The sequence below is a fragment of the Cottoperca gobio genome, chromosome 7 (assembly GCF_900634415.1).
Source record: "Cottoperca gobio chromosome 7, fCotGob3.1, whole genome shotgun sequence".
In the NCBI taxonomy this organism is placed as follows: domain Eukaryota; kingdom Metazoa; phylum Chordata; class Actinopteri; order Perciformes; family Bovichtidae; genus Cottoperca; species Cottoperca gobio.
The window spans coordinates 3,738,066-3,761,196 of NC_041361.1; the positions used below are offsets into that span (position 1 = coordinate 3,738,066).

At 39.0% G+C, this 23,131-nt stretch overlaps 3 protein-coding genes across 4 annotated transcripts; 1 reads left to right on the plus strand and 2 right to left on the minus strand.

Moving 5' to 3' along the window:
• Nucleotides 1–331: 331 nt before the first annotated feature.
• On the minus strand, nucleotides 332–6,423 carry LOC115010973 (calcium-independent phospholipase A2-gamma-like). Its single transcript, XM_029435900.1, has 9 exons — nucleotides 6,350–6,423; nucleotides 4,978–6,115; nucleotides 4,545–4,697; nucleotides 4,297–4,454; nucleotides 3,741–3,835; nucleotides 3,458–3,629; nucleotides 3,289–3,346; nucleotides 2,923–3,117; nucleotides 332–2,254 (listed from the first exon to the last, which is right to left on the minus strand). The coding sequence occupies exons 1-9, from the start codon at nucleotides 6,421–6,423 to the stop codon at nucleotides 1,796–1,798; spliced, it is 2,502 nt and encodes an 833-aa protein (XP_029291760.1). The 3' UTR covers nucleotides 332–1,795.
• A 1,864-nt stretch (nucleotides 6,424–8,287) lies between these two features.
• LOC115010927 (uncharacterized protein At5g50100, chloroplastic-like) lies at nucleotides 8,288–11,511 on the minus strand. The gene is made up of 3 exons (XM_029435838.1): nucleotides 11,041–11,511; nucleotides 9,373–9,561; nucleotides 8,288–9,248 (listed from the first exon to the last, which is right to left on the minus strand). Exons 1-3 carry the CDS (start codon nucleotides 11,170–11,172, stop codon nucleotides 9,054–9,056), a joined length of 516 nt encoding a protein of 171 aa, XP_029291698.1. The 5' UTR covers nucleotides 11,173–11,511; the 3' UTR covers nucleotides 8,288–9,053.
• On the plus strand, nucleotides 10,317–15,577 carry LOC115010925 (monocarboxylate transporter 2-like). Of its 2 annotated transcripts, none has more exons than XM_029435836.1 (5): nucleotides 10,317–10,394; nucleotides 12,294–12,524; nucleotides 12,651–12,794; nucleotides 13,826–14,689; nucleotides 14,801–15,577. In XM_029435836.1, exons 2-5 carry the CDS (start codon nucleotides 12,308–12,310, stop codon nucleotides 15,022–15,024), a joined length of 1,449 nt encoding a protein of 482 aa, XP_029291696.1. In that variant the 5' UTR covers nucleotides 10,317–10,394; nucleotides 12,294–12,307; the 3' UTR covers nucleotides 15,025–15,577. The 2 variants fall into 2 exon arrangements, with proteins under 2 accessions (XP_029291696.1, XP_029291697.1); XM_029435837.1 differs by lacking the exon at nucleotides 10,317–10,394 and adding an exon at nucleotides 12,071–12,168.
• The last annotated feature ends 7,554 nt before the right edge of the window (nucleotides 15,578–23,131 follow it).

Consider the following 23,131-nt stretch of genomic DNA (forward strand, 5'->3'; position numbering starts at 1 on the left):
GGATTACTGACCTTGTATCTTCACTCTGGCTGGCACGAACGCACACGCTCTCACACAAAGCGTTTCTGTCTGGAACAAAGTCAGTCTATTGTGGACAGGGAGGGCACAGCTTCCACACACATGGAGGAGATTTAACCCGTCACATTCAAATGATTGGATGGCTCATTGATAAAGTCTTACATCATTTAACAACACCAGGGGGATTTTTGTATTGAGTTTACAAAAAAGTGGTTGTGGTTTAATGTGTTTATGGAAAAAATGTTTTAAGAAAAAAGGAAAAGAGTCTTCATAAATATGAATTTATTCAAAACAAATACTCATACAATGCCCAATAGCACAATAATATACTACATCAGATGTAAAGTCACATGAAAGTATGATTCATAGCTAATATTACATTCAACGATAAGTGCCAGCGCTCATTACACAAAGCGTTTTTGATAAAGTGCATGAACGTTTGATGAAGTCATCAACAAAATGCTAGATGTAAGTGAGGTATGTTCACAACATCACATTGATTTGGCATACAGTATATCAGGAAATGGACAAAACAGAAGAATTATCTTGTGATATAATAAATTTAACGGATTTGATTAACCTTCTTTATTCCTCTGGAAGTGAAGTGGAAAAAAACAACTTGTAAAAATGGTGATTGTTGAATCTCCTTTCAAAGCTGATGGATTCTGCTGATCAGTGAATAACTTAATACAACTCAATGGCTGGCTGTGTAATTGTGAGTTCAGCTACAAACACTACAAATCACATATTTACAAATGCTGAAGACAAAAAAAAACTGTGTGTAGGACAACCATGTTTTGGCAGTGCTCAAAGCCCAACACACAACTGTTTAAGTGCATAAAAACAAAGAAAATAGACCTGAGGCATAAAATTACAACTAAGGTCTCATTTACGCGTATGAAACGTAGAGACACGCCGTAAAATCTTCTAAACTGTATGTTTAGTTGAGCTAACACACAGCATGCTAACATGCTCACATTATTAATGCTAACATACTTATGTTTAGCAGGTAAGATATTTACCATCTTAGCAAAATAACATATAATTATCCCTTAACACAAAATACAACAGAGGCTGATGGGAATGTCATTCGTTTTGACATGTTGAAAATATGCAATTTTCAAATTCTAAAGCATAAGCTGCTTTATGAAGACCTAAGACTAGCAATAGAGTCCATAAACTAGTCAGGAAAACATTTACTGAGATAATAAATCAAGTAAGTAAATAAATCATTTTTCTTATAGACTTCTATATAATGGGATTGCTTTTAGCAACCAGTCGCCCCCTGCTGGCCATTAGAGAGAATGCAGGTTTAAGGCACTTAAGCATCGACTTCACTTTCCAGACCCGGAGGTTGCCACTTGGTCAGCACTAAGTGTCAGGGCATTTCACTCAAAATCCCTTCATGGTTGCACTAAAGGAAAAGTCAGGGGATCACCATATTCAATAGGCTTCATCTTCTAGAGACCATGAATATTTGTACAACATTTAATGACTATCTAAAAGTTGTTGAGATAAAACAATCTGGACCAAAGTGGTGGACAAACTGGCAGACTGACATTGCCATCCATAGAGTCACAGCTCTAGCGTGGCTAAAATGACTACTGAGTTGAAGAGACACCTTTAAGGTCCAAACTACAAACCAAAGTGCTTCAGTGAATCAGGGTGGTTGTTGTACTTTAAGGGGTTTCCCTTTGTGTCCACAGCCTGTATGTGTGTGTGAATCTGTGCACAGAAAAGGCAGCTTCATGTAAGACATACCTCATACTGTACCTACTCACACCCATCGCTGCTTCATCTCCCATGCCCTCTCATTCATCCAGTCTTTAGTTCTGCTAGCAGCTGTACGCTCCGCCCCGAGCACTAAACAGAGCCTGGCCAATTTGGGCCGGTTTCTCTCCAGGTATTTCTGGGTGTCCCTCTGCATCTGGTCGAGGACCTGCGGCCGGCTCTCATCCAGGGACACCACAGCACTCAACATTGGGTTGAAGCGGAAGTACACGTCTGGAGGTAGCAGATCGTCCAAAAGGGTGTGGACGCCTTCAGTGTCAGTGGCACTGCAGATCAGGTTGCTGATTTTTGCCCTCAGGCTGGTGGAGGTGGTAGGTCCCTTCTTAGCATTGTCATAGCGACCGGTGCCAAGGGAAAGCACACACTGGAAGGGCTGGTTGGGCCACAATAGACGGCTCTCATGGACAGCCAAGGCACAGGGATTGTTTAGGATAATTCCTCCATCCTATGAATACATACAAAATTTAATCTAAAGAGTATTCTGTTCATTTCTACCCAACTCAAAGCCATGTGTGACTCAAACACACACACATTTAAGTTACATCAAAATGAGGCTTTTGTGTGCACAACAGTATGTAAATGTGTGTTTGACCATCTAAACGAAGAATTCTAACTCCAATTGTTTTTACCATGGCCTAGGAATGTTCAATCAATATTAGTGAACATGAGCTACTCTCTCCCTAACATTAAATGTACCCAAATACTCAGAACATTCCCCTGGGTGCTCTCAGTGTCATCTATAACATATTGGAGACTATGGAGCAGATCCAGACTTTATACCTGATGACGTCACAAATTTGAGTTTTATCACTCTAGTTTTTGGATTTGGCAGAAAGTTAATGTTAAATCATAGTTTTGGACTCTTTGACAATTGGAATAGCATGTATGACTAACGGTCGTAGTTCCCCCTTAACATATAATTGGGTTACACAATCATAAAGTTGTGCACTTAGTAATGGTAAACAAGTTTTTCTCTTTCAGTTGAGGGGAATGGCCGAAGAAAATGTTTGTGATGCTAGGCAGGAAATGTAATTATTTTTGCACAGCTCATACACTCTCTCTCTCTGAAAATAAAAATCCACTGTAAATGCATAAGCTACAGCAGTTTCCTACCTGGTGAATGTCACTTTGTAAGGGGAACTCCTGGAAGTATCCTGGGGCAGCTGATGATGCTCGCACTGCCTGCCACATCTGGCAGGCTGAGCCTCCTGCGTAGCGGCTGAGAGAGCCTGGTTTGTGGTTGTAGTTGCGGAAGACGAAGGCCTTTGGACTGGTACCCCAGTTTACCACTGCGCTGACTGCTGAAACCTGAACAGATACCAATACCCTCTGTTAAATGTTGCAAAACCTGTGAAAACTGCAATTTTAAAGTTTGAAACAAAAAAAAAAAAATCCAATCCAACATTATATCATCAGTGCTGATGGTGATTTTGTAAAATTTCATAAAATCAACAACCATGGTGAATGCAGTATTCTTACCTTTGGACTGAACTCCTCTCTGGCTGTTTTAATAAGTACTCTGTTTCCCATCTTTTCTCTAAACATGATAAAAACATAAAATTCCATCAGACCAGAATACCAGTATTGTATTACTGTTTTATTACAATGTTGAGAATGTTTGTGTTGTTAGAATCTATTATTTAAATACCGTAGTATTGTCTCCCAGGTCTCAGTGTTATAGTAGGAGTGACTCCAGCCCATCTTCACGGTGCCAACCAGCGGGTTCTGCCGAAACACTTCAGAGCCAAAACGCCGATACATCTCAGCACACTCCTCCAGAGAAAAATGGGCCAGACCCAGCATGAAGGCCAGAACGGCACCTTTAGTAAACACATGGAGAAACACGAGTGAGACACGAACGATAGATTGTTAGGACATTATATTGTTATTAAGTAACTTTATTAGTAACTCTCTGTTCTGTTCATCGTCACCTGTGCTCACTCCACAGATGTAGTCAAACAGCTGGTGGATCTTCCTGCCCGTCTCAGCTTCTAGTATCTGCAATACCTGCAAGGGCACCACACCTCTGGAAAAAGCAAAGACAAAATATATTAAATTTACTGAATATTAAAAGAACGTTATGATGAGTTGAGTAAAGAAATTGTTAAAAAAGTTCCTGGATAGAGACCATTATAAACAGGGTTCTGGGTTGAGCTGAAACAATTAGTTTAATAATAAATAGATTACTCGAGACGGAAAATCTATTTTTTAGGCAAAAATATCAAACATTCCCACTTTTCAGAAGTTCTTTTCTTTATCCTATATGACAGTAAACTATACATATCTCTGTGTTTTGCACTGTTAGTCGGATGACATCGATTTGAAGACTTGATGGAAATGTTTCACTATTTTGTTTTAACCTTTTATAGACAAAACATAAATAAAATTAATTAGAGATGAATTGAAAATGAAAATAATCAAATGGCTGCTCTAGTGCTGTTTATTCACCATTCATTAATGATTTTTATTTTATTTTGTTACAGTTACCTTGTTCCACCACCATCAATTGAGAGCACTCTAATGCCACAACCATTGACTGGATCCACATAGCCGATTAGAGCCAAGCTTTCTCTTAAGGCGCTCTGAAGCGCCTGGTTATCTCTGCTGGTTCGTCGCTTTCTCAACAACGTGACCGCAGTTTTCTCCTGGAAAACAGAAACATCTTTAAGAATTCCCAGAGGTCAAATTCAGATTGTTAGACATTTGTAAATGTTATTGTTTCACTTCCAACAGACCTGCCACATTACACCTTTACATGATGGGTAACGTATGAGGTGTTCATTGAGTGCCTCCACGCAGGAAGTCAGAGCTTCTGGAGATGACGCCTGTGACAGAGTGCCAATCAACACTCGTGTCATTTCCTCTGCCTGCCTCCGACTCAAAACAAACTGAGAACATATAAATATATAAGAAACTAATTAACATTTGCACAACAGTTTGATGTGTTTTAGCTTCTGTGACAGCAACAGTAATGTATTTGCAGCCTGAAGGGGACCTGAGCCATAGTTAAAATCTAAATATTATCATATTTTGAATAGCAACGCTGTACAAGCAATGATAAACTCATGCTATAAGGGACACACTGTTACTTTCTAGACCGACAATCAATTTATTTTTATATTTTCAGTTTCTTACTGAAACATCACAAAACATGTCACCTCAACTCACCTTTTTATTCACCAATGCCTCTGGTGAAGTCTTGGCAGATCTGGTCTTACCAGTCTGCGTCAAGGGACCCGATTTTAGATAAGAACCCAGCAAGTCAGGGATGGCGCTTGTGGGGTGACGAAGACAATCCATAAAGGATACCGTCTTCAGTCTTTCAGAGGTAGCAGATCCAGGGTGCACCTCTGTCAGGACATTTCTATCAATGTCCACATCCAATATTCTTTGACCATTGAAAAACTCATTGATGTAACCAGCCGTTTGGAAATAGTTCTCCCCAAAGTTAGTGGTATTACTGCTGCTGTGGAAAAGGCCTCCAGTTTCATGGATGATAGGTTCGTCTTGCTTCACTTGTGACATGGCACCTTGAGTTGGTGAGGTAGTTTGTGTTGAAAAGGGTTTTTTGTAAGAGCTATTTTGTTCCACAGAAACGTGTTCTCTCCTATTCGGATCTTGGTCGACTTCTTCGTTAAGCTTGGCACCAAAGTATTTATTGATGTGTCTTGCAAAGAGGAGGTAGCCGTCATCCCAGCTGCTAGAGCTATTGTTAGATTCCACTGCTGCCTGATCAACAGCAGGTTTGACTTGAGACATTTCAGCTTCTTTAGACTTCATGATGTAAGTGTTTTGCATTGGTCTCTTCTTCAGCCTCCTGTTTGTCCCTTTGGTAGAAGACATGGTTTCCAAATTCTCCTGCGTTTCAACTTTTGCAAAACTGCGAGGGAAGACTGAGTTAATGTGACTAGCAACATAACTGTAGCTCTCACCAAACTTTGTTGCCAAAGAGCTGATGTGAAATAGTTGCAGTTTAGGGCTGTCTGGTTTTGAAGGACTTGTTTCTGAGCTCACCTGTTTGTCTTTGGTTTTTAAGGTCTGTGTTGTGTCTTGGCGCTCTGATATATTTTGCTCACTGGCTTCCCGTTGACTTAGACTACGCCTCTGTGACCGGCCAAGATATTCTGGAGTTGTGGCAACAAGGACGGCATTTTTAGCTACAACGTCCTTTCTCTTGAAATAAATGTTAATGTGTCTGGACAATCTATTAAATGATTGACCAAAACTTCCTCCCAGCGAACTCAAAAGAAAACCATTCTGAGCCTCTTCAAGGATCCCAATTGGAGCTACAGGTTTGAATGTTTTCCTATTGGAGGACGAATAAAAACGCACAACCTGGAGATGATTCAGTTCTTTGTTTAGATCTCTGAGGAAATTGTTGGAGGCAGAGCCTGTATTACTGTGGTTTATATTTTTAAAAATAACCTTTCTTGTAAATCTGGAAGGATGAGGATGTGACAGCAGTGAATATCTGTGGAGATCAAGGCCGAGCGCTGCTTTATCCAGACAAGGATACTTTCTGAGAAGGCTCATTAGGTACCTAATTTTGCAGTATGATCTCAAAGTCTCATTCACAGAACTTGAACACAAGTTGGTGCTGAGGTAGCGACCCATGTTTGACCTGATGTGGTGAGCAGCAATCAAAGTCCGAATGTCACTCTTGAGCTTGCATTGCTTTAGGTCGTAGCAGCGTTTTCAACAGGAATCTAGGAACATACACAAAACGGACACATTAGAACAAAAGTCTACAGCCATGCTAGCAGCTCCATAAGACTGTATTTGCGAAGTGATGCTTTGAGCTAACTTGCTAACACCAGCACTCTAACAAGCTCAGAATGACAATGTAGCATGTTGATTTTAAGCATGTATAACGGTTACCGTGTTCACAATCTTAGTTTAGCATGTAAGAATGGAGGTTGAAAAACTATTGAACAATTTGAAATGTTGACCTGGCACCAGATGAAAAATCAGTGGGTCAAAGTTATTACATTAATGCCTATACCAGATTTCATGACAATCCTAATAATTGTAGACATTTAATTAAACAACAAAGAGTGTCATCTTGCTGGGGGCGCTCGAGTAAAAGTTAGGGGATCACCAAAGTTAGAAGTAGTCATACTCCATAGTAAACCACATGCAAATTATGTTAGTTTAAATTCATTCATTTATATTAAACACAACATTTCAACAAATGAATGACCTTGCGAAACAAAAAGCGCACACTTCAGTTAAAATCAAATGTGTCCAAGCATCAGTTAAGTTACTATATCTCCTCTGTTCGGAGGAAAAGATTAAATGTCACTCATAACTGAGTGTGTGCGCTTTCAGGGAGAGCTGATTGTGTACAAACATTATGTTCCACAACAACCTTGCACGTCCACCTTTTCCTAGAACTGTGTCTCTTTATGAATGTAACATGAAACCTATGAGCAAATACATCAGTGAACATGACCTGTAAATAACTCCTCTTGCTGCCAATAGATTTACTGTATACGATGTGACAGAAGAAAACTGTTTTGCACATAGTTGCTCATATATTCTTAGCAAATACGAATACACTGAATTACTGTTGCAATTATTAACTCTATGTGGTGCCTTTACAAGAAGACAGGTAAACAGCTTGGCTATGCATTAGTCATATACATCTACTATGGTGGTTTTCCACTTAAGTGGGGAAAGGTCATGAACCAAAGTAGCTTATAGCTACTCTAACCTTGACAGGAGATGTCAGATAAAAAGCTTACACTGAATATTCACCTGAAAACGCAACACCTAGTTCTTCCGTCTTCACAATTCCTCTTCAACCAAGTCTCAATTTTTAAAATCCACTACACCACTTTAGACAAACTGTCAGAACTACTATGTGTTCTGTGTTTTGATTCTTAGTTCAACCCTTCTTCCGTGCAATACTTTAATCTCATTGGTTGAGCTGGGCTGGGGGGGCGGAGAAGCATGACCACTGCTTTGTAAGACCACACAGGCTTAAAGACATGTGCTGTGATTGTTGACTGCATGATTGGAAGCACAAGCCTAAAATTAGGGGGGGGGGGGGGGAGACTCAAGGGTCTCAGTCAGCTGATGTTAGCGGCTTCATAGATCACAACACACACCTGCCTCTTAAGACTGTGCACATGCCACAACATGTGATACAAAACAATAGCACGTCTGTAGTGCTATATAATAAAATGTTTCAGATTACAGTGAACCCGTTTTGTATTTACAGATTATTTTACAGCCCAGTATCTAATCATGATTTTAATAACCTTTGAGCCCAATAGGTAAATTATCTTTTTTTTGTTTTCTCGTAAATGTATCATTTTAAAATAAATTATAGTGTAAATAATTCCATTTCCATACAGTTACCCCATTGTTATCTTTTTATATCCTGTGCAATATATAAATAAGTCTCCAGTAATTTGCAGGCTGGACTATAAAGCCTTACCTGAAATGCATTTCAGTTGTGGAAAATAAAAGGATAATAAAAAATAAGTCTTCCTTATATCATAGAATATGTTCAGTCAACATTACTGTCCTACAGCCAGTTTATTAAACCTCTGAGGAGCGCACACTGCTCTGCATTGCACTGTATTGTTGATGAAACATGCTCACTATAAAGAGGCACCTGAGATTAAAAAGTCTGAATACTTTCACCTGCAAACAGAAATTACTTAAAAGTGTAACATAAAATATAAATGTCAATTTAGTCAGTTTTATTTTTTAATTTTCCTTTACCGTCAGAAACACTAAATATTTATTTCACCTATCATTTCTGCTTGTATCTGTTACAAGGCAACTTTAAATGAACAAGTCAATCATGACCTGGCAAATAATCATGAATGTCATACGACACGATTCCTGAAGAACAATTTCACTCACGGCTGATATTATTTTAGACTTACAATGACATCTAGTGGCAGCTTCCTGACAGTTTGGTTCTCTATCTGCTTTTAAAAAGAACCTCAATCTGAGAGGCTGTGCGCGACAGGAAATTGACTGCATTTTGCTTCAGTGATTTTCTCCGTTCTGTATATTTGTCATAGTATGACAGTCTTGTATTAAGTATCATCATTACTCTTCGTCTCTGGAAGTAAAGCATTTTCTCTGCACCGTTTGTTATGGTTAGGCTCAATATTTTTGAGTCCTCTAACCAGTGTTCACATTAGAACAAACAGACTGAGTTACACTGAGTTTTTCTTTACCAATGAACTTAATAGACATTATTTATTTTTTTCTGTAGTCAAAAGTCAGTGTGTTTTCTTTTCACAGCGTCCTTTAATGCACTCTTCCCCACGTCCGGTCCACTTTAAGCGATTCTTGGCAAAGACAGTATAGGACTTGTCCATGAATGGCCTCACAGGTGACCACATCATGAGGCGACCCAACCAGCCAAGGCCCACTGCACTGTACATGACTGCAAAAGCTGGGATCCCACGGTGAACCTGCCAATACAGAATGTTATCCACACAATACTACATTAAGGCTAATGTGCAAAAGAAATACAAAATGACAACTTGACATGCAGAATATTACAGTCCCAGTAAAGCCAGTTGAATGTAAGTTTACCTCGTCTTTCCCATCAATCACATGCATTTCCTCCATGGCCATCTCGTAGCTGACATCCTTGTTTTTCTCTGCATCATAGTCTGGTAGGGAGATATCAATAAAGTCTACTTTCCCGGGCTGGTTTCTCTGCATAAACTGAAGGAACCGGATCTCTGTCACACATATGGGACAAAGCCCATCATACAGCACCTGAGAAAGAGCAGGGAATATAAGATAACAGCACTGCAGTCGTCACTTTCGGTTTCAACCCATTCATTCAAGTGCACACGAGCAAAATGACTAATAGTGGAGATAAGAGTTTTCCAGCTGGCAGAAGTTGAATGGACTCTTTAGTAACAAATATGAACAACCATATCAATATTTACTGCGTTACTTGCAAATATTTCCATCATGTTACCCTTGTCCAGGTCCTACTTGAATATGGGAAACCAAGTGTTTGAGCCACGTTTGTTTCAGAGGGGAGACATCCAATGCTCTAATAAATAACACTGTGCAAACTGTACAGCCCCGGAGCTCAACAAAACATTTACATTAACGTGAAATTAAATATCTTATAAACATAAGTTGTGTTTTGCATTACATTATTCAAATTAAAACTTTATACAATTACAAAAAAAATAAATGAAAGGATAAATGTGAGTAAATAAAAATGGAAACCCTTTGTTTTATTAGGTATATTTTGTTAAAACTTAATACTGTAGTACTTGGAAGAAAACTGCCAATTACTGTAACCATTCCCACCAGGAAAATATCAAATAGATGAAAAACAAAACAAAACGGGACTCAAGCCAAAAATAAAACAGCCGTTTAGGATTTAATAAATCTTAAATTACATTTGGTTATTCCTGGAATAGATTCTTAGCTTAAGCTGCGCTATATTTAGCATTACTGAATATTGTAACGCAATATGTCCCTACTACATGACGGTTCTCATGTCTCAACGTAAAAAGGTTCACAGGACAGGACACGTGGCTGTTCGGCCCAGAACACTCCGGTGGTCCAGATTCAGAGCATTTAAAAAGGTGACTAGCTTCAGATCATTAATTGATGTTTTGCTTATAAATTAACCGGGAAAACTTGTTGACTGCCATTAACGTTCTAACTGAAGGTGACTGCACGCGATCACTTTGTGTTTTTCTAGCGGCAGCCGTACCACTCTGTCTTTTGCAATACAATTGACAATACACTCAATTATATCCATATCTTCTACTATCATAACAAAAGAGTCGTGGCATTTCTATAGCAAACATCTTTGGCAGCACGTGCAAACCTCCCCGACTTGGCAGGGCACGTTTACCATTCAGCGTTCTCGCGTTACTAGATTGGCTAATTGACTCACGTTAATTGGCTACAGCTGGTAAAATAACTCATGCCTAATCATGACTTTATTTTGAGAAGTGATGGCTTATTTCAATGTCAAAATAAAAACAAACAATAAATCAACAGAAGAAAGATAATGTGTAGTTCTAAACATATTTAGGATGTTTTTTTTCAAATTAGGCGATGACGTCAATTAGCGACGTCTAAGACAGCCAAACGCTACTTTCCTTACTGAGGAGTTGGCACCTAAATAGCAACATTGACGTCTTAAGCTAGTGTAAATACGTGTGCCTTTACTAATGCATGTTCTTTGTGTACAGTAATATAATAACACACAGAGAAGCTTACCTTGACACCTTGACACTCCGAGCTGAAGGTCCGATGCTGATGTCTGCAGAGGGCAGGTGCCACTCTTGAGTTTACACAACTGGGAAACCTGGTCAAACATGAGCCCAAACGTGCTCGCACTTGGGAAAACATTTGCCAATACACTGAACCCAGAAACGAGCTTGTTAAATAAATAGGTAACTAACTATCTATACAGCTCCTATACCCGACAGTGCGGTTAGCAAACATTAGCTAACATGCATACCAACAATGTATGTGTTACACAACAATGTGGTTGAGTAACACTAACAGAGGTCACCTGCTAATGGGGTTCAGAACAAGTGTATTTCTCGCCTCCTCACATTCACCTAATTGGTGAGAGAGAGTTACATTTATACAAACTGTAAATCAATGTAGTAGTAGAAGCAGCAGCAGCAGACCGGGAGAGCGTGACGGAAGGAGGCGTGGTGATTATGTCACTCCAGTTTAGTGGAGTAGCTGCGCGAGGTCCCACTCTGCTGCTTTTTAAGAAGCCAAATGTCAGTGGAACAAAGGTGAACTCCCACCCCTGTTTCTTTTCTCTTAAAACAAAGAAAATAAAGTATGTTACTCACAGGGGGGGGGGCATATTGAATTGGCCATTTAGAGATAGATACGATAAATGAGCATCTGTGAGTTTATTAGCTGGTGATATTTAAGAGTGTCCTCATTAACTAAAGATAAATTATTCTTCTGTAATTTTCATCATTCATTCTGAATACCTGATACAGGACACTGGGGTTTTCTTTTTATATTCTAAGCTTAATGGGTATCTACTGTAAAGGTCTAATTAAATATGAGCACCTCATAATTTTAATTAAGATACAAGACATCTTATTTTGTTAGTATTCAACAAAGTCCCACAAGGAGGCTTTGACGGCACATCTGTGGTTGAGACTCGAGGGACTCATGTTGTTCTTGAATGCTAACAAAATAAATTGTCTCCAGGAGGGTTGTTGCTTTTTCCCATGTATGGTCACTCATATTTGTCATGCAAGCACACGTGATGAGATCAAAGGCCTTAAAGCAGGGTCTGTCAGAGGCGGCCACAGCCTGGTACAACAACAAGGTTCATAGCCTGGCCAAAACAGTTTCAAGGATTGTGCAGAGGTGAGCTCTTGTGACCTATAGAATGTATGTTTTTAGGATCTGCGTCATGTAAGCATTCCCACAGCTTTACAAAAGTGCAGTTGTTTTGAATCGGTTCACTTCTTTTACCTGTTTCCACTATCCAGCCGTTGGATCAAACATGCCCCCTGCAGCAGCAACCAAACTAGGCTACACACCACCAGATGGAGGCTGGGGCTGGGCTGTCGTCTTTGGTGCCTTCATCTCCATTGGATTCTCCTATGCCTTTCCAAAGTCCCTCACCATCTACTTTAAGGAGATTCAGGAATATTTTTCAGTTTCCTACAGTGAGATTGCCTGGCTGTCCTCGGTCATGCTCGCTTCTATGTATGCAGGAGGTCAGTGGCAATCATACCTTAGTGAAATGATTCTAATCGTACCTTTTTGATCATTTATTTAACCAAATCAGATATAGCTTTAGTGCTGTAAACCACGAAAATTAGACATTTCCTTCCTCTGTACAGGACCAGTGAGCAGTGTGCTTGTGAACCGCTATGGCAGCAGACCTGTGGTTATGGTCGGAGGGGTCATGGTTAGCGCTGGCATGGTGCTTGCTTCTTTTGGCAGGACTATCATGCATCTGTATCTTTGCGTTGGATTAATTGGAGGTAAATTATATTTGTTTTATTCATTAATAATCATATAAGATAATATAGAGTTGATATACATGTCGAGGAATTTTACTTGTAACGTGATCTTTGTAATGTTTGCTTCATGTTGCTCGGTTGTCACCGGCTGACGCAGGAGGATCCTTTGTGCCTATGCCAGGGGTTAATTTGGGCCATTCTTTGCAATGTTTACTCAAATCACAATGGAATATCCATGCCCTGTGCTGTCAGGGCAATACATAGACTTGAGTTTGACCTCTTTTTTTGAAAAATAGCTAACTAAATCAGGCGCATCTAGAGAATCCCCACATGCCTACATGTACACCAGACCACATGATCATGCAATACCAGCGAGTAAACAAACCTCTCAGACTTTAAACTCTAATCTAGTAGAGATGATCCCCCTGTTGTAGCACAGTAAGTAGCTGTACATGAGTGAGGTGATCTAGAAATAAAAAGTATTTGAACACTATGTACCTACAATAATTACGTCTTCATTACTGATTAAACTGCAGTTAACTTTATCCATTCATCAATTAATCAATTACTTACTGACAGTCCAAAACCAAAGAAAGAAATCGCAGTAATTGAGAAGCTGGAAACAGAAAATATTAGGCATTTTTACTTTATTATTTTTTATTATTTATATTTATAATAATCAATTATCAAAAATATTTACCAAAACATGTTCTAACAGGCGACAAGTCAATCCACTAATCATGACAGATCTGATAATATTACAAACTCAAATCATTTTGTAGTTTTATTTTAGACAAGCCTTGAACTTCATAATCTAATTGCTATTCATGTTAGCGCTCTAACATGCAAATAATATTAAATAATAAAAGGCTAAAATTCCAATTATATTACCCACTCAAGGTGGTCATCATTGTTTTATGGTGCAGTTTTAAGTTTGTATATAAAATCTGAATTCCTCCCTGGACAATGTGTGACACTGAATGTTAAAATCATTTTCGATAAAGCTACATGCCTTAATATTTCTGTCTTTACATTGTTATTGCATTGTACAGGTTTTGGCCTTGCCTTCAACCTACAGCCGGCCCTGACGATCATAGGTACCTACTTCCAGGTCAAAAGGCCACTGGCCAACGGGCTCGCCATGACAGGAAGTCCAGTTGTTCTTTTCACTCTGGCTCCTCTCAATCAGTTTCTCTGTGATACTTTTGGCTGGAGAGGGAGCTTCCTCATCCTGGGATCCATTGTTTTGAACTGCTGTGTAGCTGGAGCTTTGATGAGACCAGTCAATAAAAATGTCCGACCCAAACCAACGACTGAACCACCAGAGTGTAACGGGGAAGCCACTGAGAAAGCTGCGACTGCTGACACCAGTGCACAGTCAGCTAACCTTCTGACTGAGGCAAATCAAGACGAGATCAAGAGTCAGGGCTGTGTGCACAAATTCATAGATCTCTCACTTTTCAAACACCGGGGCTTCCTCATTTATCTCATTGGTAATATAGTCATGTTTTTCGGGTTTTTCGCGCCCGTGGTCTTTCTGGCTCCATATGCCAAACATCAAGGGATTGATGAATATTCAGCAGCTTTCTTACTCTCCATTTTTGCTCTGGTGGACATGTTTATCAGACCAGCAACTGGCCTCCTTGGCAACACCAAGTGGATTCGGCCACGGATCCAATACTTCTTCAGTTTTGCAGTTCTATACAATGGTGTGTGCCACCTCATCTTCCCACTGTTACCTGGATATGTGGGCATGGTTGTTTATGCTGTCTTCTTTGGCTTGGCATTCGGGATGCTTTCTGCACTGCTTTTTGAAGTTCTGATGGACCTGGTTGGACCTCAACGCTTCTCCAGTGCAGTTGGGCTCGTCACTATTATCGAGTGTGGACCGGTGCTTCTTGGACCTCCACTTTCAGGTTTGTGAACTTTGAATACCTAGATTTTTTTAATTCAGATTATAAATGCATAAACAAAACGTGGCAATTTATAAAAATGGCAACCAATGAAGCGTAAATCTCTTCTTTCAGGGGCTCTGGTGGATATTTTCAAGGATTACAAATACATGTACTACGCATGTGGCGTGTTTATGCTGGTGCCAGGCATATATTTCTTCATCATGCATTACTACAACTACAAGAAACTGGACGAGGAGCGAAGGCACAGTGTGGTTGTGGAGATCAGGACTTGTGAAGAGGCGGTACAACTTAAAATGAGCCAGGATGGTAAAACGGGACATGAAACAGATGGATGAACATGCTGACTATGATTGTATTTTAGTGGATGGAGACAGATGTCACTGCAGAGGCTTTACAGCAGAATTTACAGTATTATTATTGCTAACAATTATTTTCTACTTTGGATGTGGTTGTTTGAGTCTTTGGACCTTTTCTGTGCAGATCAACATTTGGTATTTTAATGGTTATTTCATGTGCCAAATGTAACTCTAAGGGCCTTTGTTCATAAATCATCCAAAAATGCTGCAGTTCCTTCCAATACAATTATTGTAATGGCTCTATAAACCAACATGCTAATTCCTTTTTGCTTCTTCAGTGCCTGAATAAAAAGTATTTTTCCTCAGGGACTGATATAAAATAACGAGACAAACCCCACAACACAGAGCCATATCACTGCTGCATATAGTCATCTTCTTACCACTAGATGGCACTGGACACTACCATGTGAGAACTCAAGGGGCATCACCTATCTCCTATTAAAACTCCAATTAAACATCAGGGATCTTCATTGGTGGTTTGGTTCTTTCCAAGTCTGGGTCGTGACACTCCCATGGGCTGGCAGATATTATGAACGGGTCGCCAAGGTGCGCAATTAAAATATGAGAAAATTCAATGCATGTTGTAAAGACTACACACTATATCTCTTAAAATACCTCCACTGAAATCCCCTCCTGCTGTCTATAAGTTTCACTCCCACTTTTAAAGGAAAAACTCTTTATTCATTTTTTGTTTTAATCTACAGTAAAATACGTCTTCAGTGCCATGGGGATCCGACAAGTTGCGGCATCACTTTAGTACAGTCATAAAAATGCAGTGCGAGTTTATGGAAATGTTTAAACATCAAAATTTTAAATAAGTCTTGGGAACCGTATGTGCATTTATTAATAAGATTGCATTTGCGGGTGAAGAAGTGAAAGGTTTTACATGGCCTCACTGACACATTTATCATATTGTAGCTACAGGCCTGGCCTACAAATATTTCAGTTTTTAAAGTGCTTTTTGTTTCTCAGCTGATACATATTCAAGTAAGGTGTATTGTGAAGAATCTAACAATACAAGATCAAAAGATTATGCCTCATCCATCACAGCACAGACACAATATCTGACAGCTGACAAAAATCTGCAGTCTTATGTCAGGACACATCACAGGTCAAACTTTATATTCCAACACGCTGCATGATTACAGCCTATTATGTACCTGCAGTACAAGATACACAGTAGAGCCATTCAGGAAAACAACAATGCCACTATTAGAGATGTATGCTTAAATGATCCATTCTTATGTCCCCGCAAGGTGAATATTGACTTCCTTTTTCAGAAGCACGAAAATTGCCTAAGTGAGGGAATCAATACGCTCATTTATAACCTTAGATAACATTATCTGGAAATCAGATAAACGGTGTAAGTCCATGGCTTATGGGTGGGTGGTCTTCTCTTTGAATGCGGGTTTAATTCCAATCAATTTAATTCTATTGCTTTGGGTCATTTACCCAAAAGTGGTTATTTTGATTCAGCGTTCGACACAACAAACTAAAGTTTGACCATGAAAATCTTTAAACGTGCCATGGTGGAGGAAGTACGCAGATTCTTAAGTAAAAGTACCAATATCATACTGTAAAAATGCTCCATTACAAGTAAAAGTAGTGCATTAATAATGTTACTTAAGTAAAAATACATATGTATTCTTTATCAGAAATGATTGCAGCACATTGCAGAGAAATGGCCCAGTGTCTAATGGTATACTATGAATATTCTATTATAAAGTATATCATTTAATTATTATCATTATTAGTCATGCATTAATGTGTAAGTAGCATTTTATCATCATAGTTGAGGTGCAGCTAATTTTTTATTTTTTGTTTATATACGGCTGCAACTACTGTTTATTTCTTTATCAGTCAATTTATTGTGTGGTTTGTAAAATGACGATAGTGACAAATGCCCATCACAATTAACCAGAGCTCAATTTTGCATTAAAAAAGTACTTTCAAATTATTAGTCAATTGTAAAAAAAAAATGACCAACTGATAAATCGATTATTCAACTAATCAATAATCGACTAATCGTTTAAACTCAAACATGTTTTGTGTAGTTATTGTTTTACAATGTAAAAGGTTCCTCATGTGTTGAATGTAAAACCTTAACTTGGTAAAACAAATGTAGTGGAATAAAAAGTAAAATATCTCCCTCTGAAATGTAGTGCTGTACAATGGAATATATTTGTACTTAAGTACTTAAGTACAGTACTTAAGTAGAGTGACATTGTACATTTCCACCACTGTGCATTCAAAACCGCAAAGGATATACATATTATTAACCACCGGAAAGAAAAAGTGACAAGTAAGATTAAAAAAACTAAATGCAGTTTGCAACCAAACCATATTATAGTGCGAGTAAATACCCAACAGAAATGATTTAATGTCTTAAAATATAGGTACATATGTGATTATGCAGATATGTGACAAATTTGTCATCTTTTCTAATGGAAAATATTAATGAGTGAACACAAAGTGAGAGTGACGACCTCCAATTAGTGGCAGTTCCCATAAACTCTGTATCATCTCCTCACTGCACAGCTTGAACATAATCACTGTGATGAACTGTGACTGATGTCAGTAAATCTGACTTTAATTGGGACCAAGACGATTAAATCCAGGCAGCTCTGCGTCCAATCCCCAGTGATGACTGCCAATCACTATTGATGACGACGGACTACCGCTACCTGCTGACACATGATGTCCTGAACACGCTGCTGGTTTGAACAGCTGAACCCCAAGTGTAACCCGTTTTAACCGCACAGTTGGGATGTCTAAAAGAAAAGAGTGACACTGTATTTTTAATCCAACATGTTTGTTAATAATCTCGGTTAATCTTCTTTACCCACAGCAGCAGAACTAATCTGTCTCCACAATGTTTGCACTCGGAGGGAAGGAAACGTCATGTGAATACCAGAGACTTAAGAGTTTATTCATCAGCCCTGTGGATGGAGCTATTAATGACACATCGCTGGTCTAAAATAAACATCGATAGCCAGGGCAGCTAACATGGATACACAGCACACGTCAACAAAGGAGCAATTGCCATGTCAGTCTATCCAAGGAGCTCTCAAGGACTCAATCACACCTTCCAGAGACTAGAGACACCATGTCCTGCAGTGTGCCTTAACTGACTGTCGCCCCTGATGAAACACAAGATTTACTGAGATCATTTGGTGAAAACAAGGCACAGAGTGCCCTACTCTCACAATCAATAATCTTTGAAAACAGCTGCCATAACATCGATCATGGTCACCTTGATGTTTATGTGGTGTAAAATCATATGTATTTCTCAGATATTTTAGAACACAAGCAGTCGACAACTGAATGTGTAGAGGGAAAAACAGAGAGAGTCTAGATTTAGTTTCAGCGTCTCCAGCCCCTGGAGGGAAGCCTGAATCAGAGGAGAGATACGTGTTCTGCAAAACACTCTGATAGCTGATTATACTTGTTAGTGTTTATCTTGAAACGACATTTCTGGTGGAAACTAAATACATAAATTTACTCAAGTACTGTTCTCAGGTGCGATTTTAAAAGGTACTTGTATGTTACTGTTACTTCAGTATTCAATTTGCTGCTACTTTATACTCCTACTGCAAATGTACTTATTGTGTCACTGTATTCATATAGTAGCTGTCGTTACGTTGCAATGTAAGAGATTATTATTCTTTTTTAACATACGATAAGCTTATAAAATACAATTCATTATTAAAAACTGAACAAGAACTCTGTAAATTACTTTTTTGGATTCATCATTAAGGCTTCAAAATGTCCATCCGAGTGTCATACCAGACCACAGTCCAAACCCCAACGATATTCAGTTTACAATCATTATAAAACAAAGAAAAGAAGCACATCTTTACACTGGAGAAGATGAAACATTTGGGATTTTCTTGATAAAATTAGTTTATTTTCTATTAATGAATTAGTTGATTAGATTTAAACTACCCAACAGTATATTGTATTATTATATTTACTTAGCTCCACCTCTGCTTACATGTTAATTGATAATAATAACATTAATATATATAAATAAAATATATAATAATAGAACATTCTGAAAGATGCCACTCTGCATAGTACTTTTGATTTTGATACTTTAACTGTAATTTGCTGATTTTTTTACTGTTGGCAAACGGTTGCTAATTTACATCAGTTACGGAGCAACATTATCATTCATCTGGAGCGGTGTTGGGGCCACATGATGAATGTAAGTCCAATATGCACTCTCTTTAAGCTCTGTTTTTAATCTTTACCAAATCCAGAGGGAAATATCTGTCGATTTAGCTGTTAAATGCACTTTGTTCACCAGCCAGTCACTAACATTGCATGTCTGCGGTAGTGTAAAATGGGCTTTCAGAGCTTTTTTTGCTGAAAACAGCTGCCTGCTATGACTGAAAACAACGATACGAGTGTGGTGAGGGTGAACCAAAACAATAACGTTTTGAGCCGAGCAGCTACGCAACGAGCTAAAACTCGCTATAAAGCCCCTTTAAAGCCAACGAGAGCAGCGGAGTCTATCGATTTATCCCTGTGAGCGACCCTCTTTTATTCCATTTTATCATAAAATATAAATTATAGCTTTAAGTAAAGGATATGAATAATTCTTCCACCACTAGATATTGTACTAAAAATATCAACATCGGCCAAACCCATACTGGAAAAGTGAATCTCAACAATCTCTGGATGAATACCGTTTTTTTGGATGTTTATGTATTTACCAGGCCAAGACAGTTTGGTGTTACATACACTCGACCAAGCAAACTGTGCTGCTGCTGCTGCTGGAGATCGGGCATCCTCGTGGAATACAAATTGGACAAAAGAGGCCCTTATGAAGACGCCCATTTTTGAAACTGAAACAAAAGAGGAACTTTAAACCCTAAACTACTCAATCATGACTAATTCTTGTAAAAGAAATTGAGTCGCAAAGCAAAAGGACTTAATGAGATTATGTTGCATAATTAACAATCTGTGGAACACATTTCCCAAAACCAAGAACACTGCGGCTTTTTTGTTCGCCGTCGAGCCTAAAAATGTGTGAATTATCATCCAAACACACATTTACCCCCCTTTTCAGAGTTAACAATGCAGAGCCCCTGACCAATATCCTTAATCTGCCACTCAAAATATATTTAGCCTTTGTGAGAACAAATGTGCGCTGCTGAAACACTGGTTGTGGAGACTCTCTGCTGCCTATTAGAACCATTGTTCGTCTTTATCTGGTGAACACAGACAACCACTAAAGCTTGCATGTCTGGGGACGGTGGTGCTGTTGTGTGCATATTACAGGAAGAATACAAGGATTGTCCTGTGGATTATAATCTATCCTTTGAATACCACACTGAATTACACTGCTACATACACAATTTTGATTGAAGAGCTAAAAAGGACTGGACGACATAAACTACCCGCAAGCACTGTAGCATTTACACATTGTGCACACACGCAGTCCCTAATGTAATCTGTGGCATGTGGATGATAAAAAGTAAGTGGCTTGTGTTATCAGTATATCAGGGCAGCACAGTTGAGTGACCAATTCGACCTGAGAGATAACATTGTTAGATTTCATTTAATTCCTCAGTCTTGATTTGGAAAATAGTATTGAATCTAAGATCGTTCCCAATCCCCATCTGCAGACGCCTGAGATAGGCATTCCAGCGTCATGTCCTCGGGGATTGACACCCAGGCCTGTGCTGAGACTGAGAGCATGACAGAGAGACTGGGCATGGAAAAGGGAGAGGAGCAGAAATAATTATAATAGCTACTGAGGCGTATCGGCTTGTCCTTGCCTCAAAATGAAAAGCAGGATGAAACATGATGGCACAAATCAACTGCAAGCCTTTATACAGTACCTGATTCACTCATAACATCTGTGTAATTACACACGAGGAACCTTGTAATACTGGGATTCTGTTTGCAAATTGTGTCATCTGCACATTTCTGGCCAGGACCCAGAATAATTAAATGTATCATTACACTGGACCGAGGTTGTTGACGAGCAGGGAGCAGCGATAACTGTAGCCATCTCTGGGTACGTGGAAGACATTAATGACTTATTTTGATACCCAGAGCGCACTATGGCGTTTTATTGTCGCTTGTCTGAGCTAAAAAGGTTTTGAGCACACTGGTCTTTGTAACCGCGAATGAACACTACAGTAGCTGAAAGGAATCAATGTCATCAGGGGTTCTTTGTGTTTCAAGGACAGTCTCTCTTGAGTCTGAGGCTGACATCACGAGGCTGTTGACTGTTGCAGCTGCCTCGCTAAGCCCGCCAAAGGTGTGTGATTAAATTCCCATTCTTTTCCGAAAGAGAAGTGGAGCCATTTAGAAACCAATAAACCATATGGACAAGTCAATAAAATGTCTTTAAAGTAGAGCCTATGGGTTCTCTCGAAAGGAAATGGCAACAGAAATGGGATGCCTTTGTGTGCAGCACACAGTATGGATGAACACAATGGGTTTTCTCAAATTCTTTCAGATTTCATGTAGTTGAGTAACAGTTTTTTAAAAAGTCATCAATAGCTACACAGGTGGAAAGAAAGTCATTCAGAACCTGATGTTCTTGTTTGTGGGTTTCAAAAGTATTCTTTAGACATTTTGAAAAACAGTCTCAAGGTCTAGCTAAGTGAAACTACTCAAATGAAAACACTTTTAGAGGATATTACATATTTGTGTTCTTGTTAACAGACTCAATGGACGGACTTAAAAGGGATAATTGGGATTAAAGTGGGGTTGCATGCGGCAAGCCTCCACAAAAAAAAAAAAGGGCCACAATAAAAATCAATTTCAGTTTAAAAGGGCGATGTGTAATGCCTGGCCACATGCAAATAATGCTAGGGCAGCACTCCCCCTCCAATACAATCTACATATACAGTCATCAGTTCAATGAAAAGTGACTAACTACTAACTAACAGCAAGGCAAGAATACCCAAGATTCAACCAAACTGCTGAAACTCTGAGAGCCGGTCAAAAAACAACAACTCCAACAGCCATAGTGATTACAGTGGGAGCAACGCAGGAAGTCAGATGACACTTACAGCCTGAGGACGTCTGCATGGTGAGGAGTGGGTGGACGGTCAACAAAATATTAGACATGGGAGAGCGCTTTTCGTTTATGCTTCCAATCAGCAGTCAATGTCATTATTCCATAACCTTATTCAAGTGTTTATCAGTCACGATGACGACAAAGCTCCCCTAACCTTTACAAATGCACTTATTTGAGCACAAATCATGTTCTTTCCCTGAATCAAGTTGTGTCTGTGTCTTAATCTAACCAAAAGTATAACGTTGTTAAAAAATAAATATCATTTTCTGATTGGTAAAGGTTTTAAAAAAAGGAACAAATGATGCAGTCCTGCCGATAGACGCGTCAGATCAGAAAGTGCACCTGCGTGTCGTTCTCGAGGCCACGGTCGGACAATGTCGTTGTTTGTTTCCTTTGGTAGGAAAGTTTTTTCTTTTTGTGGACAATTAGAAAAGATGAGTCTAACTCCAGCCTTACGCTTGTACTAAGTCTAAATAAGAGCAGATTTCAAGCAATTCTATGATTTGGTTAATTATTTCAGTTGCACCTCTAAGCTGTATTAACCAGTCACTTCGGCTAAAAGCCTAATTGAGACGGCAGGAATATGTTTAATTAAAGCAGCACAGTAATGAGGATTTTTTCTAAATAAATCATTGACAAAGCATGATAATGAATTTCAATTAAGCTGTCTTAAAACCAGTCTGCACTTTAGGAAACTTTGACTCTGTTTAAAAGAGAGGTTGGAAATGTACCAACGGATGTCACAGCACAAATGGCGTGGTTCCATTTTGCCGGTCAAGTATGACATGAACTTTGGTGACACGAGGTTTTGTGTGAAGAAATCTTGTTATAACATCTTATATGTAAATCATGCCTCTGCACCTAATCTGCCTTGTTAACAGAAATCGTTTTATAAACTGTAAATTATTTTCTGGGTGAGGGCGATGCTGAAAGTCTATGTTAGATATATATAGAGTTGTGTACTTACATTATACTAAATGTTTCCAAGACACATTTTTACGATTCCAGTTGGTTCTTTTTAACCATATATTTTAAACAGATGTC